The sequence below is a fragment of the Triturus cristatus genome, chromosome 11 (genome assembly GCF_964204655.1).
Source record: "Triturus cristatus chromosome 11, aTriCri1.1, whole genome shotgun sequence".
Classification (NCBI taxonomy): Eukaryota; Metazoa; Chordata; class Amphibia; order Caudata; family Salamandridae; genus Triturus; species Triturus cristatus.
In genome coordinates this window covers 717,302,353-717,319,785 of record NC_140594.1, presented here as the reverse complement: position 1 = coordinate 717,319,785, position 17,433 = coordinate 717,302,353, and the positions used below count along the sequence as shown (strand labels likewise).

Below are 17,433 nucleotides of genomic sequence, written 5' to 3'. Positions count from 1 at the left end.
ATTTCCAGTCATCCGCTCTCCTGAATAATGGAATCATCTCATGTCAACATTCTAATGTCACCTCTCGGGAAGCCCTACCAACAGGGGCTGGCAGAGGGGTGTGCGGAACATACCATTAGTATAAAGAAGGTGAGATTACAACACATCTCCTTATATAGGGAATAACAAGACATTCATTAACTCTAGGGAACTCACAATTCCAAAACACAGTTCTTTAAGGTTGAGATGAGGCCGCTATTCTGTCCTTACTCCACGTCTGACCATTATCTAGGCGAACCACATTCTTGCCATCCTTTTCCACCCTTTGGTGTGCCTGATACTTGCTCAAACCTGGTTGCACATGCGTCGGCTTCTTAACAACCACTGTGGTACCCATCTTGTACTCCTGTGTTTTGACCCCATGACTCTGGTCATACCACCCTTTATACTTCCGTTGGTGTTGAGATCTCAGCTCCTTACTCACCCCATGATCTAGGTCCACCTTGTTTCCACCCCTCAACCAGTGTGGGTTCAGTTTGGTACACGGTTCCCTTCCTCTTAAGTTAACAAAAGGAGACACTCCTGTGACGAGATTGGGAGTAGTGTGGTAAGCCCAAATGCACTCTCTCAAGGAATCTTCAACATTGAACCCACTGGAGATGGCCAATTGAATGTGCTCTTTAATAGGGGTGGGCGGAATTTGCGAAAGCGACTTTCGCAAATTATCGCGAAAATGTTAAAAATCTCCGCAAACAAGCGGAAATATCGCGAAGATGCAGAAGTTTTTTTCCCGCCCGTTCGCGATATTTTCTGCATGGTTGCGGGTCGCTAACTTACCCCTGCGGTTGCTCGCGGGCGCGGCCATCTTGTTTTCAGTTGTCTCGCGGTGCATGATCGCGAGAAGAAAGACGTGATCGCGCGACGCATGACGTCACTGCGGACGTGAACTGTCGCGAGACAGCGCAAATGGCTAAAACAATACAACATCTGATGGAGAACGCGACCGGATCGGGAAAACTTGTCGGCGAACGCGGGGATTCAGGTAAGGCGATCGCGCGCGCGCGAGAATGTATTATTTTACAGCGCGAGCAAGAACCAAATTATCGCAAAGCTGCGGAATGCGGAAATTTTGACATTTCCGCGCTCTCCGCGGAACGCGGAAATGCCAAATTATCGCAAATTCCGCGAACGGAACGGAAATTTTGCCCAGGCCTACTCTTTAATCAACCTGTTTGTCCTTTCTACCAGCCCATTAGCTCTTGGACAATAGAGTGCAGTTTTCTCGTGTTTTATGTTTAAATCTCCCAGAAAAGTAGTCATGGCCTCTGAGGTAAACTGCACCCCATTGTCTGTAACCAATGTTGCCGGTATGCCTTCGTACACAAAAACATTCTTCAAAAATGAGATTAGGTTACTCGTGGTAGTCTGCGAAGTAAACTTAAAATTTACCCAATGGGAAGTGTAGTCTACTAACACAAACAAACCTCTTCTGGGTACCTAGGACTTCCATGGGACCAATTATGTCTACTGCTAATTTGGTCCATGGAACCTCTGGAACCTCTACAGGAGATAAAGGAGTTTTACGTGTAACTTTACTTTTGTCGCTAATAGCGCAACTATTGCATTCCTTTACTTTGAGTTCGATCATGGAGTCCATCCTTGGGAACCAGAAATAGTTCCTGACCTTGTTTTTGGTGAGGCTCCTCCCCAAATGTCCCTCATGGGCCAGGTCAATTATCTTGTCCCTCAAGTTGCAGGGAGGAACTGCTGTGTCTCCTCGATGTATCATATCCGACATTAACGACAGTTCATATCTCACCTCCCAAAAATCTTTTACCTCTTCCGGAACCTGAGAACGGTTCTCAGGCCAACCATTTAGAATGAACTGCCTGAGGATGCCCATCTCCTTGTCTCCCTTCACTCCTGCATCCCATTCTTCCTTCGACAATGAAGGGAGATGCAAGGAAAAAATGGGGGCATCTAAATGTTCCTCTCTAGAATACTCCAAGAGTGGTGACCTGGACAAGTAATCAGCGATTACATTCTCTGGACCTGGCAGATACTCTACTTTGAAACAATAGTTTTGTAGGCCCAGGACCCATTTCGATATACGTGGGGAATTATTGTGTGAATTTTTTGGCAAGAACATGAAGGTCAAGGGCTTGTGGTCAGTATGTATAACAAATTGTATCCCCCACAGGAAAAACTTAAAATGGTTCACTGCCCAGAAACACGCCAATGCCTCCCTCTCAATGACGGAATAGTTCTTCTCCGCAGAGTTGAGTGACCGTGATGCAAACGCTATAATAGTATCTTGGCCCTGGTCTTTTTGAGAAAGCATTGCTCCCAAACCTTTGCTGGAAGCATCTGTGGTCAGGAAGGTTTTCTTGCGTGGGTCGAATGATCCTAGAGCAGGCGAATCTAGGATGCTCTCCTTTATAGCCTTTACCGCCCTGCTGTGTTTTTCCTCCCACACAAATTCCTTGTCCTTTTTTAACAGTTCACGCAACTCATCACACAGATCTGCAAAATTCCGTACATACTTAGACATGTACTCGACTAGTCCTAGGAATGATTTCAGTTCTTCTTTGTTAGTAGGGTTATGAGCATCCTTAACCGCTTGAATCAAACTGTATTTGGTTTGAAACCATCTTTCGATATTGTGTGACCCAAGTAGTCAACCGAGTCCACCTTGATTTTGCATTTCTCAAGTTTCACAGTTAATCCTGCCCCGGTTAACCTTTGGCACACCGTGTTTAAAATAGCATCATGTTCTTCTTCCGTCGCCCCGTACATCATTATATCGTCTTGGAAGCATAGGGTGTTTTCAATACCCTCCAACACTTTTTGGAAAATAGATGCCGCCGATGCAAGACCAAACGGCATCCTAACAAACATGTAAGCCCCAAACGGCGAGGAGAACGCCGTAAGTGGTCTCGACTCAGGGTGTAACTCGACCTGGTGGTAGGCCATGGACAAATCAATGACTGAGAAAAAACTCCCTTTACCCATAGTGCTCATCATTTCATTTATATTGGGCAGGGGAAACCTCTCCACCCAGATGTTGTCATTTAGGCTGCGCAAGTCCACGCAGACGCGGATACCCTTGCCATTGGCTTTTGACGCTAGGACCAGGGGGGCCAACCATTCAGACGCGTCTATGGGTTGTATGACACCCATGTCGCACAGTTTGTCCAGCTCATTTTTTAGAACCTCTCTCAGACGCAACGGCACTGGGCGCGCTCTATGAACCACCGGTTTTGCGCCTTTCTTCACTCTGATCTTATGTTGGAAATCTTTTAATTTTCCCAACTTTTCAGTAAATAGGTCAGGAAAAGCGTTTTGTAGGAGATAGCTTTCGTTGTTGTTGGGAGTGTCTACCAAGATGACTTGATCCTTGTTATTTGGGTCTAGGATAATGCCCAGTACCTTCTGGTGTTGCCATCCCAAAAGGTTCGCGCCCTTTTCAACCACATACACTTTACCAACCATGGATCTACCTTTAAATTCAATGTGGCTACTCAACATCCCCACTAGGGGAATGGGGTCTCTGGTGTACCCCTCAGGAGATATGTCGGAAGACAGTAGCATGCTTTTACTGCAACCTAGAATTTCCTCAAAGTCCTTTACGTTTATTAGCATATACAGGGAACACGAGTCTGCAAACACCTCAATAGCTTTGTTGTCTATGTGTATAACACATTTAGGATAGTTGGGCTTAGTTGTTTCCTGGCTGTCCTTGACTTGGAAAATGAATCTTGCTTGTGTTTCTCCAACGGGATTGATGACCCTAGAAGTGTTACTTAACCCCTCCCTGCATACTCTGGCCAAGTGTCCTCTTCTATTGCATTTTTTACACAAAACACCGCGTGCTGAGCAAAATGGACTGTTAGCCCAAGTGGTTATTGCTTCCACACCTGTAGCACTTCAAATTTTGTCCTTCCTTGCTGGTGGGTATATTTCTTACACCTTCCCTATTGTTCCCTTTAAACACTTCCCCTTCAAACCCTTCACACTGAATGGGCGCCACCACTTCTTCTTTAACTTTCATCTCTCTTACGCACTTGGCTGTATGCTCAATAGATTGCGCGATAGAAATTGCATCCTTCAAAGACGGATTTTTAGCGAGTAATTTTTCCTGCACCTTCCCACTGTTTGTACACCTTACAAGTTGGTCTCTAATTAATGAATCATTGAGGTCACCAAAATCACACAATTGCGTAAGTCCTCTAAGGGCCGCTATGTAATTATTAATTGATTCGCCCTTCCCTTGCACCCTGCTAAAGAATTTGTGGCGTTCAAGCACCACATTGACCTTGTCACCAAAATGAAGCTCCAACTTCATCAGTGTGACGTCGTACACATCCGCGTCATCCTCTTCCTCCAACTCTGGCTCCGGTAGAGTTTCATAGACTTTACGTCCATGAACGCCCAAATTATGCAATAGTATATGTTGTTTACGCAACGGAGAGAACCTTTCTCCGCCCATAGCAATCAAATAAGATTCGAACAACTTTGTCCAATCCTTCCAATGAATTTCTGGATCACCACAGTCATTTAAAAATGATGGTGGTTGACTCATTCCAGGCGTACCCATCTTGCAATATAGTAGTGATTACCTAGGCTGGTGTACCTGCACGCACAATGTGTGCGCATCACAGGGAGTATCCGTAAAGAAGGCACGTAGAATGTGTGCCTGTCACAGTGGCACAGCACTAACGCAGGGAAAAGGAAAGATCTTACTTGTGCCAGGACGACAGACTCTGAATGTTGCTGACGGACAGCTGCGCAGGAGACAGGATACAGACTGGTGCCTTGGTAAACAACGCCGGAGGCAGGAAAGCTTCGCCGGACCTGACGTTTCACCCGGCTCTCGAAGACTGGTGCGCCGGTGAAATCAACAAGAGGCGTGGCGATACACTCCCCCGCTATCCTGACGGAGGCTGCCTGCTGACTTTGGACAGGAGACAGGGAATCTTCCTCACGGCAAGAGACGCACACTTCCCTTATTTCCTGACAGAAACGGCCTGCTGACAGCAATCTGTTTGCGGGGAATCTTCCATCGGACCAGGACGCTCGCAGTTCTGTGAGGACTTGCGGCCCGGACAGCACGTAAAGAGGTGCGACCAAACCGCGGTTCCTCCGAACAGCTGACAGGACTGCCAGCTGTATGAACTTTGATCCGCTGCTCTTCACACAAAGGTTCTGCGCTCCTCGACACACCACAGCACCCCGGAGTCACCAGTCCAACGTGAACGATGCAGGACAGTGAAAGCCCCCTGTGCGTGGACCAGCAGGCAGGCTGAAAGGCGTTGTAACGCTGAACAAACTCTCAGAATGCTTTTGCTCATAGGCGACAGCTTCACCAGGAGAGATAATAAACAAAAGGGGAGATGACTGGCTGCCCCCTCCGCAGAGACGTCGCCAGTGTTGTAAAGAAGATCCCAGAGGCACAGAGACGAGGTAAGAAGATATCCTTTATTTCCAGTCATCCGCTCTCCTGAACAATGGAATCATCTCATGTCAACATTCTAATGTCACCTCTCGGGGAGCCCTACCAACAGGGGCTGGCAGAGGGGTGTGCGGAACATACCATTAGTATAAAGAAGGTGAGATTACAACAATCTGCTTCATCTCTTACCTCCACATGCTCTACATCAGGCAACATTGTTGAAGGATTCACATTCACCCATCTCACAAGACTCACATTTGTTGTGCCCAAAATGACCTTTTCATACTTAGTCAGTCGGCTGTGCGTCATATACTGAGTACGACTCCTTGTTGAAAGAATCGCCACATCATGAGGCACAAACACTTTCACAGGATACCCCATCACAATTCCTTCACTCTGTTCCAAACTTCGACATGTAGCAGCTACTGCTTTCAGACACCCAGGCAGGGCTACAGCTACTGGGTCCAACATGGATGAAAAATATGCAATTGGTTTCCTCAGTTTTCCATGCTTCTGTACTAGAACAGAGAGTGCACATCCATTTCTCTCACTGCAATACAACTCGAACTCCTTATCATAGTCAGGCATACCTAACTCTGGCGCTTCACACAATCCTTCTCTCAACTTCTTGAACGCTGCCAACTCCTCTTTGTTCAAATCAATTGGATCTCTCACATCACTTCTTGTCAATCGTGCCATAGGTTTTGCAATCAAGGAAAAATTTCCTATCCATTGACGACAATATCCAACCATTCCCAGAAACATTCTCACTTCTCTTTGGGTCATTGGTGGACTCATTCTTTTTATGATCCTGATTCTATCTATGGTTATTTTCCTGTGTCCTTTCTCAATGCTGTGTCCCAAATATTGGACTTCTCTTTTACAAAATTGTAATTTTGATGGTGACACTTTTAGTCCTCCATCTGCCAAATGATTTAACAAAGCTACTGTGTCTACCTCACAAGCTTCACGAGTTTTCGATGCCACAATTAGGTCATCGATATACTGGACTAGTGCTGAATTTTCAGGCATTTCTAGACTCTCCAAAGAACTTTTCAGTAGCTGATTGAATATCGAGGGACTTTCTGTATACCCCTGTGGAATTCGGCACCACGCCAAAATACGCTTGCCGAAACGAAATGCAATTATTTGCTGGCTGTCATGGTGCAATGGGATGGAAAAGAATGCATGGCACAGATCAATCACTGTGTACCATTCTGCGTCATGAGGAATCTGATATAAAATCACAGATGGATTCGGTACAATGGGACAACATGGTACAACAATTTTGTTTCTCTTTCTCAGATCTTGCACTATTCTGAACTTCCCACTAGGCTTTTTCAGTCCCATTATCAGTGAATTACATGGGCTACTCATTATTTCTCTCAAAATTCCTTGCCTTATCATTTTCTCAATCACAGGAGTAACTCCTTCAATTATTTCAGGAGTCTCCTTCTTTTACAGTTATCTTTACTGGATCTATAGTCCTCATCAATCCTACATCTTCTCCTGTGAAGTCCCAAACTTCTGCTTTTACTGATTGTTTCAATTATTTTGGTAGTTCGTCAGGGTTGAATACAGCATATGTTCCTGTAACCTCTTTCTCTCTGTTTGCCAATGTCATTTTATACAACACATCATCATCTGGTGTTTCAAAGGCTATTCCATCTGGAGTACAAAATATAGTGCAATTCATCTTGCACAATAAATCCCTACCTAACAAGTTCACAGGACTAGTGTCACACACTACGAATCTGTGCATTTCAGAAAATTTCCCTACACTAACTTTCACTGGTTCTGTAAGATAAGTTTAATTCTGTCTGTTGGAGACCCCAACTACTTGGATCGTTTCATCCGAGAGAGGAAGATTCTTAACATCAGCTGATCTAACAGTTGATCGAGTAGCACCAGTATCAACTAGGAAAGTAATATTTTCATTAACTTTTCCATCTACAAATGGGCCTGTTTGGTCTACTTCTAGAGTTGCGCCAAGTACGCCCTGCTCTTCCTTCCTTCGGCACCGTCAATAACCCTCTTCTGAATCGCTTTCATCGCGTTGCAGCCAATACTGCGAAGCAGCGCTAGCGCGTTGCGGCTTATTTACCTGTTCTTCGTTGTAGAATCCATTCTCCTTACTATACTTCTGGCAATTTTTGTTCTGTGGAAAAGGTGGTTTTGGCACCTGATTCTGTTGTGTTACACCCTGCTGTTGTCGTTGCGGTTGACCACTCACCTCATTCTGTACCTGTGGATTCAAGGATGAATTTTCATCATTAGTACTTGGTGGATTCATACACTCGGATTTCCAATGCCCTATCCTTCCGCAATTATGACACGGAAATTTATTTTTAGCTTCCTCAATATTCCCTTAATTTTTCCCAGGTTTACATCTTTGTTTTGACCCTGCTTGTTCCACTAATTGTGCTTCCTGTCTCTCTGCTACTTTTACCTGTGCCCACATTGCCTTCTCTTTTAGTTTTCGCTGTTTTGCTTCAATTTCATCACTGAAATATTTAGCATGTCTCAATACTTCGTCTGTTTTCTTGTTTTGCCAATCTACCGTATGCTGTTTGATCATTTCACTAATTTCTGGACGAAGACCATATACAAACCTGTATACGAAATGACTCAAATCCTTGTCACTCAAATTTTCATCTCCACTGAGTTGTTTAAAGGCTAAAATTAACCTCTCATAATAGGCATGTACTGATTCTTTGCTTTCTTGATGTGTTCTGTCAATTTTCACCCAATCTGTCTCCTTAGGGGGTACTTTGTTCTTCAAGAATGCCATAACCTGTTCGTATTTCTTCATTACCTCAGGGTCTGGAACTCCTGTCTTTGGATCCCTTGGGTATTCCTGTGTCAGCCAATCTATTACTATTTTGCATTCTGTCCATAGATCTGCTGGTACAATTATATCAAACAGGCTATTCAAATCAATCCACAATACTTTGGATAGTTTCACAAATCTGTCCACCTGTCTATACCACTCGACTGGCTTTTCACACAGCCGAGGGAAGTCATCCTGTCTAGTCCATGGGACATGCACATATCCTCCTCCTGGAATCTCTCTCATAGGTTATTCTGTCACAACCTTCTCTTTTTCTCTCATAGGATAGGCAGCAAACATTTAGTCTGAAACTTCGTCTCTCTTACAATACCATCTGCTCTTCCATTTGTCCACATCTCCCCATTTTCTCAACAAAATAATTATATCTTTAATCTGACCTATTTGTCCTGTGGTATTCATGTTTTCAATGTCTTTTTCAGTGAAATCTACTCGATAGGGTTTCTGTAAGGCTTTTACCTTTTCAATATTAATACCCAACTCATTTGCCACTTCTTCTAATCTTTCATGAAGAATTTTCGCTCTCCATGTTACACTTTTGCACAGAAATAACAACTCCTCATCTTGGTAAGTTTTTAACTTCTATGTTGGGATAGTTCCTACTATTAATTCTTCCAGTACCATTCGTAATTTAGCTACATCTATTGAGTGGGATTCCTTGTCTTTCTTTTGCAAGCTTCTCAACCATTCACTCAACTCCTCTGTAGATGGTCCTACTGGCTTCTCTACATTACTTTGTCCAAAATCTTTTTGTGTTTCTGACATGGTCTCTATCATTGTCATACGTTTTTCTGCACAGTTCTGACCTACAAATGGATTATTTGATCAATTCGGTTCAATCATACTCATAGTCTGTCTCCATGGATTCTCACTCTGACTCATTCTTGGTTGTTCAACCAGTTTTTACTTTTATAAGGGACTGTCAAACAATGTTCGCTGTCTTTCTGCTTGTCAAAAATAGGCATTACTAGACCTATCGTTACTGGTACAGTTACCGCTTCCAGATTCTTAGTCAATTCTCTTATTTTCTCTGCTAATTCTAGGGTTGTTTTGGCTAATTCTGCTGAATTTTCTCCATCCAGTTTTCCTCCAGACTTCTTTTCTACCTCTCTAATAGGATTGTTTCTTCCCAAATCTTGGAACTCTGGTTCCGATTTTATGATTCGTACTGTTTCTTTCATTGGGGCACTTGGAGTTAATATTTCTGGTTCTGGTCGGTATGGTGGTGGATTCTTATAAAACATATCATCAAGAACATCATCCTCTGACTCATTCCCTCCATACCCTTTCGTCTCCACATTATGCCTCTTTTCTACACACTTTCGTCCTTCATTCTCTCCTGCACTTCTTACGGGAAACAAACCCTCAGTCATACTCGCATTCCGCCACCTTCTCATTTGATCATCATGCGTCTCATGTCCGTACGATCTACCAAACAAGTACCTATATCCTCTACCATTTCTCTGTCTTTCTCGATCATGCATTTCGTCTTCCCAATCCGTCAAAGCCTCAAATTGAGTCGGTATGGGCCTCGGTTCTAAATTCATAATTTTCTCTCTCAAATTTCTCAAAACAGCCAAATTAAATGAACCATGTTCTGGAGAAGCTAATACTCCGTCCTCCTTTCTATACTGAACCCAGTTGTCTAACCAAATACAGGTGTGATATCCATATTTTGCAAACATTAAGGATGCAGGGGTTTTCGGTGGAGGAAGTAACTGTCCTTCCCTAGTTTTGACCGGTTTGTCCTTCTTAAACCACTTCTTAATTTTACCAAACCATGACTTTTTCTCCTTTTCTGGTGGATCATTATACATTTTCCTTTCTTTTTGTGTCTCACTAGTTTCTCCCTACAACTGTACCGCTATTCTGTCCAATCGCAGCGCGACTCACACTAATGCACCAATCCAGAGCGTCTACGTCACTGTCACAATTTCCAAATCCCAGCGCGACTCACACTAACGCACCAATAGGGAACGTTTTACGTCACCCTGTATTTCTCCACTCCTAGCGCGGCGCACACTAACGCACCAATCCGGAGCGTTTTGTAGTTCTGACCAACTGTCCAATCCCAGCGCGGTTGTTCTGACGTCAGCAGCCGCTGCGGCAGCTCCTGCTCCTGTCTACCCCACCTTTACAAATCTGCTCAGTAAGTTTTGTTTTTTGTTTCAATTTCTACAATTCTGTTAGTAACAACATAAAAACATCTCCATTGTCCGCTTCACTAACCAAAGAATAGCAATAGACCTTTCTCACGAGAATTCCGTCTTTCCCGAGAGCAGCGCTTACCTCTGCCCTACTACGGAATCGTTACTTCCGTTGATAAAGTAGCACGTCCCTCTACTTCCCCCTTCTAACAAGCACTAGCTAACTGTTTCTCTAGTATTTAAGACACATAGTTGGAGACCCAATGCTCCTGAGAAATAAACCCAGAATTTCGCAATTAACCCAAATGCTATTTCGTTCACGCACTTTCACACTAGAAAATGTAGTACATTCACACAGAATCCTGTCTTTCCCGAGAACAGCGAACAGTCTGTCCTACTACAGAATTACGACATACGTTAACAAAGCAGCGCTTCCCTCTCCTTTGTCCTTCTAGTAGGCTCAGAGAATACCTATTACCTTTCCAGTGATAAGCGTTATCGGAATGCCAGTTGGATCCCTGGTACCTAAAACCAGAATTTCACATGTAACCTTCGCTATCATACACACTTTTCTCACACAGTAAATGTCTCTAATGGCAACACACAGCGATGTCACCGAATCGAACCCAGACAATGCGTCGTGCAACTTCAATTGTCACACGTTTTTCTCCTGTGTACCTACAGGATAACAATTCCGTCTTTCCTGAGAGCAGCGCTTACCTCTGCTCTACTACGGAACCATTACAAACTTCCGACTTCCTACATCCCAGAAGCCGTGCAAACAACATAAAACTCAACGTGACTCCACATAGAGTGTTAGTACATAAATCAATATCAATAACCAATAATCAATAAGCTATTTACAAGCAATAATCACCAAACCAAAACAATAAAAACCATCGTCTTGCTTCCAGAAAACTGATACAGCGCAGAATGTCAAATTCCCGCTTCGGCACAGACCAACTACATCGGCATCCAATTCATTCACATACATTCATTGGTGGGGCCCATAACACCAATATACTTACACTCGGTTGACCTGTTTTCTGAGGAAAAATACGTTTCGCAATGCTGACATGAGAGGAATACCTTTACTTTTACCCTAAACACATTGACATTAAACCTAAGATATCCCTCCCATACGGAGATAGATCATTTAGTTGGATTGGTAATTGATGATTAACTCGTCTACCTTTGCTCTATTACTTTTCTCTTAATCTTCTTCTTCAAATAATCGATACAACACATTTGTCAATTAATCAATTATTCTTTAAGAAATATTGAAAGAAATGTTAGAAATCATCATTAGCATTTTAGAGCATCATATTTACCTATTCTGGCTAAAGTCGTCCTCTAAGTCAGTCAGTCAAAGAGAATTTATTCAGCAAAGTTTAGGCCGCAATTCAGTCTCTCATAGATTCAGGATAACAGCTGGCCAGCAGTGTCACCGTCCTCTCCGTCAGCATAACGTCAGGAAATCGGGTTTGTCAAAGAAGAGCGTGATGATAGTTCAATTCCCTACCTACTTTTATAGTGAAAATAATATCAAAAAGTATCAAGATCGGAGTTTAGAGAGTCCTTACTGGTCAACTTTGACTTGCGGGGTACAGTTCTCAGGGTGTCGGATAATGAAATCATCCAACTTGCCTTTTCCGGCATTTAAATCAAGCATTGTCCTTTCTTTTGGATGGGTTCCCGGAACGACCTTGGAGGGTACATGTTCTCCCGGGGTCAGGTCCAGGCCACTGTTGCTGGCGGTGACGCATGAACACTTCCCCCACAACCTCGTGTTGTCAGGGCAGTCACGTTTAACGTCTCGTTCAGCCATCTTATTTAGGCCGAAATGGTCAACTTAAGCAAAAGAAACACAAAAACGTAATTAAAACATAGAAATGACTAATAAAATGTTATCCCCTTGCTAATACCCATATGTGTGTGTATTTATCTAGCAGAAGCAACATTCAGAGCGGTTTATGCTCACTGAATAAAGCATAAATCACAAATACATCACTTAAAGCAACATATAACAGATAATATTCTAATTTTCTACTATTAATATGCGTACACAAATTAATTCACAATTAATATAGCCATGCAAAGTGAAATTCCCACGTGTAATTCTCTTGTTAATATAGTTGGTGAATTATCACTTCAAACAGATTAATAATATTACAATTAATTGATTATTCGGATTAATATAAACATGCAGAATGGGGGGGTATACAAAATGTTGTACTACCCGCTCCAGCACCTGCAGTGGCAGTTTGTACGAGTTTGCCAGGTGACTTAGAATGGTACAATATATGCTGCAGCTCTTAGGACCCTCTTTAGTACCTATGCCCTAGATACCAGAGGTACCACTTACTAGGGACTGACAGAGGTGCTAAAGGCCTGGCCCCTGGGGATCAAGTGACCAGCTGTCTTGTTTTGGGGAAAGAACACTGGCACTAGGGACCTGTTTGGCAGGAACCCAGTGCACTCCAGTCAAAGTTGCATCAAATACCAGGCAAACAGTCAGGGGACTACTACAACAGAAACCCAGTTTCCAACAGTAGGCGAACCAAGTAGCAAAATCTCTGGGTCTTTTTATTTTTCGATTTTATTCAGTGTAGTCCCTTTTGATCCCCTCTTCCCCTCTTGTGCGAGGAGATCCGGAGATGTGTCCCCTGTCCCATTATAGGTCTTTTCATTTTCTTTTTTCGGATGCAGTGGCCAAGTCCTTGCATCCTATAATTGTGGCCACAACATATTCCTGAAGTTGCAGTCACCCGATTGAAGTGCTACAGTGCGTAAACCCTGCTTAGGGTTTTTGGTTACAATATGGCTGACTAGAGAATCAATCAGATTGAAATGTTTTTCAACATTTGGTTCCACTTAAGCTCCACAAACCCAGGTTCATGAACCTCTATGAACTATGGGTCCAGATAGTTTTATAAGTTTACCTTCTCAAGCCTAAAAATAAATGTAAATACAAATTTCTCAAAATCTACTTAATGGTTTTATCATCAAACCAAACAAAGGCACTACTTGTGCAAAGTTCTACCTTCTTTCCAAGTTTGATGTCATTGCATTTAACTGTGACGTAACAATAATCACACAGGTACTATTGACTGTGTAGTATGCTTATATGTATATATATATATATATGTGTGTGTATTTACATGTATGTATTTTTACATTTGTTTATCTTTTTATTACAAATTCTTATTAAAACATGAGATTGATGATAGGCCTAAACCTATCTCTAACCGCTGACCTAAATAGTTTAACCCGATGGACCATAAATCAGCTGTGTTATCTATTGAAGTGGGGTGTAAAGTCACATTTATTTCCTCAACCGGTACGGTGAATCCAGTAGTCAAAAAGCCACAGCACAAGGAGCTGAAGGAGAAGGTGGGAAAGAAGGTTGAGGATGATGGAGTGGAGCTGGAGATGGAAGAGGAGGAAGAAGAAGAGACAGACGCTGGTAATTCAATGCAAGTGATAAGTATGTATGCATATGTCAAAAGAATCATGACTACAGTTTTTCATTTTACTTTTGAACCACAATAATTCTTAAGTAAATCCAAAACAGTAAAGAGTTCTTCTGAAGATATGAAGAGATCACAACTGAAAGCAATGAATAGGGACAACTGTGGACTTATTAGCACTCTGTTAAAGACATCAGTAGCGTTGGGTGAATGTAAATTTCATTTACACCTGTTCTGAAAGTGGTTGAAAATATCCTAAAGCTGCAGAAACGATCTGAAAAGACAAGGGAGAACTAAAGAGCAACTGCTAATAATTCAGGTAGGAACTCTTGTGCAGAGTTCTCTTTTAACTGCCATTGCTCGAAAGAAAAAACATAGAAGATTCTCCAATTAAAATGTTCTCCATTTGTTCGACTTGTATCTTTTGAGAAAATTCCAAGGCACGTAAGCACTGCCCCTCCCCTTCACCCTTACAGACAGGGGGTAATTCTGACCTCTTGTGTCGGCTTATGGGGCCCTTTAGTGGCTCGTGGAGGGGAGCCGCATAAAAAGAAAGAAAGGTTAGTGGTGCAAGCTCGGACCTGATCCAAGTAGAACCCAGTCAGAGAATCTGCAAAACCTAGAGGCCTGGGGTAAAAGGTATTTTCATCAGGGAGTCTTGCTTTGTGTTCTATGAACGTAATCTGTTGGTAAAGTTTACCCAAGCTCTAGTGAAAGTGGCTACCACGGTGGTCTACTGGAACACCTGAAAGATCGTTTTGAAGAGGTGGCTACGGATCGCCAGGAATGACTCCAGCCAGTTAATTAGGGCTGGTGTGCACAACACAGACTCTGTGATAAAGGCCATTGGCTCCTTGGTTGCCACCGCCTCCCATTCATTTAATTCAGAAGATCACAAAATTCAGCAACGGGAGGTAGCTGCCTTGTTGGAAAAAGGAGCAGTGGTGTTTGTTCTAGCGCTGGAAATCGGGCAGAAGTGTTACTCCTGCTATTTCTTGGTTCCAAGAAGGACAGATCCTGCATCAGATTTTTGACCTCATACTGTTGAACGTTTACCTCTGCGGGAAAAGTTCAAGATGCTGTCCCTAGCTCATGTGCTTTTGGTGCTGGAAGTGGAAGACAAGGTGGTGTATTTCAACTTGCAGTGAGCGTATGTCTACAAACCTATCCTTTAGTCACACATGAGTTTACTGCCGTTCTTGGTAATTATCACAGTCTAGGAGTTTGTGTTTCCTCCAGTCTGGACTGACATTGGGAGCCAGAATCTTCACCAAAGTGATGACAACCATTGCAGCACATCTGAAAAGGTCATGTATCTCTGTGTTCCCGTACCTCGACGATTGACTGGTCAAAGGAGGCATGCTGCAGCTCCTGTCAGACCACCTAAAGGACACAACATCCTTTCTGTTGGACTTGCTTTTTTTTCATCAACATTCCCAAGGTGCAGTACTGGACACAACTTCTTTATGAGATTTCCCACCTTCCCAGAGGATCTGGGACATTCGGGATATGATTCTGGTGTTTCCAGAGGGAGCTCAAGTTCCAGTCTTGACAATTCTTCGCCAACTAAAGTCTGCTGACTTTTCCTGCATTTTGCTCATCACATTAAGGCTGGCATATGACGTGCCTCAGTATTGCAGTGATTCCATCACTAAGCGATCTAGGAGTACACTGTGACAGATGTCCTCTGGGGGAAACAGCGTTTACAACGCTGTCATTACAAAGACCGCGTTGTTACCACTTGCACCATTACATCGCAAGTCGTTTCAACGACTTGCTGTAGGGGGCGTGCTGGTGTTGGATTTACAATCCAATACCTTCTCTGCTGTTGCACAAATTGGAGCAGGAATATTAAATAATAGTATTCCTAAATCCAGCGCACCCCCTACAGCAAGTCGTTGTGAGGACTTGCGATGTACTTGTTTGCATTGTAACAACGCGGTTGTTGTAACAACCACGTTGTAATGGCATGCGATGCATTCACATGCATTGTAAGGAGACATATTCGTCCTTTGGTATTTGGTTGAGGAGAACCTTTCACAGGGGAAGCCCTATTGCCTACCAAAAAGCAATGAATTCCCGCAATATGGAATTAAGATTGGTTTGTGGGTTCCTGAAGTAAAATGTAACATTGTGTGCATATAGGGAGACTACTATATGCTGTGTGGGATAATGGAGGGCTCGTTCCAGATGATGTTGTCTCAATTTAGCCGTTAATGGCTCGATAGTGAGAGCAAAGAGAAGGAGCGATAATGGGCCCTTCTGTCTTGAGCCCTGTGACATTAGGAAGGGGGGTGAATACACCCCATTTATGAGGACCTTCGCCCTAGGTTGAGTGTCTAATAATTTCACCCAGGAGAGGAAGCATGCCCATTGATTGTAATATGTCAAGGAGGTTACCCCCATTGCTGCCAGCTCAGAGTCAATGTCTTCCATCATGGAAAAGAGGGTACGGAGATTGGAACACGTGGCCTGCCCAGGAATAAACCCGCCTGATCAGGTAGTACTAAAGACTCCATTAGAAGATTTAATCAATTGGACATCACCTTAGCTGTGGCCACCTTATGGTCATCTAGAGGAGCTGAAGATCAGAAGCTTCCAGTTTTCACAAGAGCAAGTTTAGAACTTTAGATCTTGTTCAACCTACGAGCGATTCACCCAACCCTGAAAGCTTTCCTACCCTCCCTTTGAAGCCGATCTGTACAAATGTTTACAGACAACTTTATCATGGTGTGGCATATCAAAAGGCAGAGCGTGGGGTGTCTCATCATTTCTGCCTGGAAGCTCTGAGGCTTTGGGGTAGGTGCAAATGCATGCAATCTGTCAGGTTGCAATCCACCCGACAGGCTTACTGAACTCCAGAGCTAGTAGCCTGAATTTGTGTCATCTTGCTGACCATGAGTGGCATCACCACCAGAGATGATTCAAAACATCTTTAACCTGCGGAGCTCTCCTAAGATGGACCGCTTGGCCAATTGCAAGAACACCCTCTTCCCACAGTTATGTGCCCTTCAGCCTCCATTGCATGGGGCCTTGGGCGATGTATATCGATTGGTGGTTCCAGCTTCACTATGCAATTCCCTCCATAGCTTTAAGGCTTCAGGTTTTGAGGAAATTGAGCCAACACTGGGTCCAACTTGTTCGGATTGCGCAGAATTGCCACCAGTGGTGTAGCATACAGACTACTTGGGAGTTTCCATGTGTCCTTTGTCCTTGCTACCTCTCAGGGCAGAAGAAATCAGATGAGAATGAATCACAAATTCTGTTATTATCAAGGTCTAGGTTTCTGGAATATCGAAGACCCTCATTCACATGCAACAAGTGGTGCGGTATATCTTTGTTCTCTGCCCTTTCGGCTATGTGAGCAGCCTCATCATTGGGTCTTTTATCACTCGAACACTGGGTTCTCCAAGTGATCTCCCTTTTCCACTTGGAGGTAGACCATCTGGTTTTATGACAGTTGTGATAAAAAGTGCTAAAGTGCTCTGATGGATACATCTGCCTGTGGATTCCTCACCTTTTGAATCCTCCCCTGCG

At 43.4% G+C, this 17,433-nt stretch overlaps 1 protein-coding gene across 1 annotated transcript in view; it reads left to right on the top strand.

The window, feature by feature from the left end:
- Positions 1-13,699: 13,699 nt before the first annotated feature.
- Positions 13,700-17,433, top strand: part of LOC146785368 (cilium assembly protein DZIP1L-like) — a 346,296-nt gene continuing 342,562 nt past the window's right edge. Inside the window, exon 1 of the mRNA XM_085633029.1 lies at positions 13,700-13,892. Coding sequence (XP_085489155.1) covers positions 13,700-13,892 — 193 coding nt within the window. The remainder of the gene's footprint in view (positions 13,893-17,433) is intronic.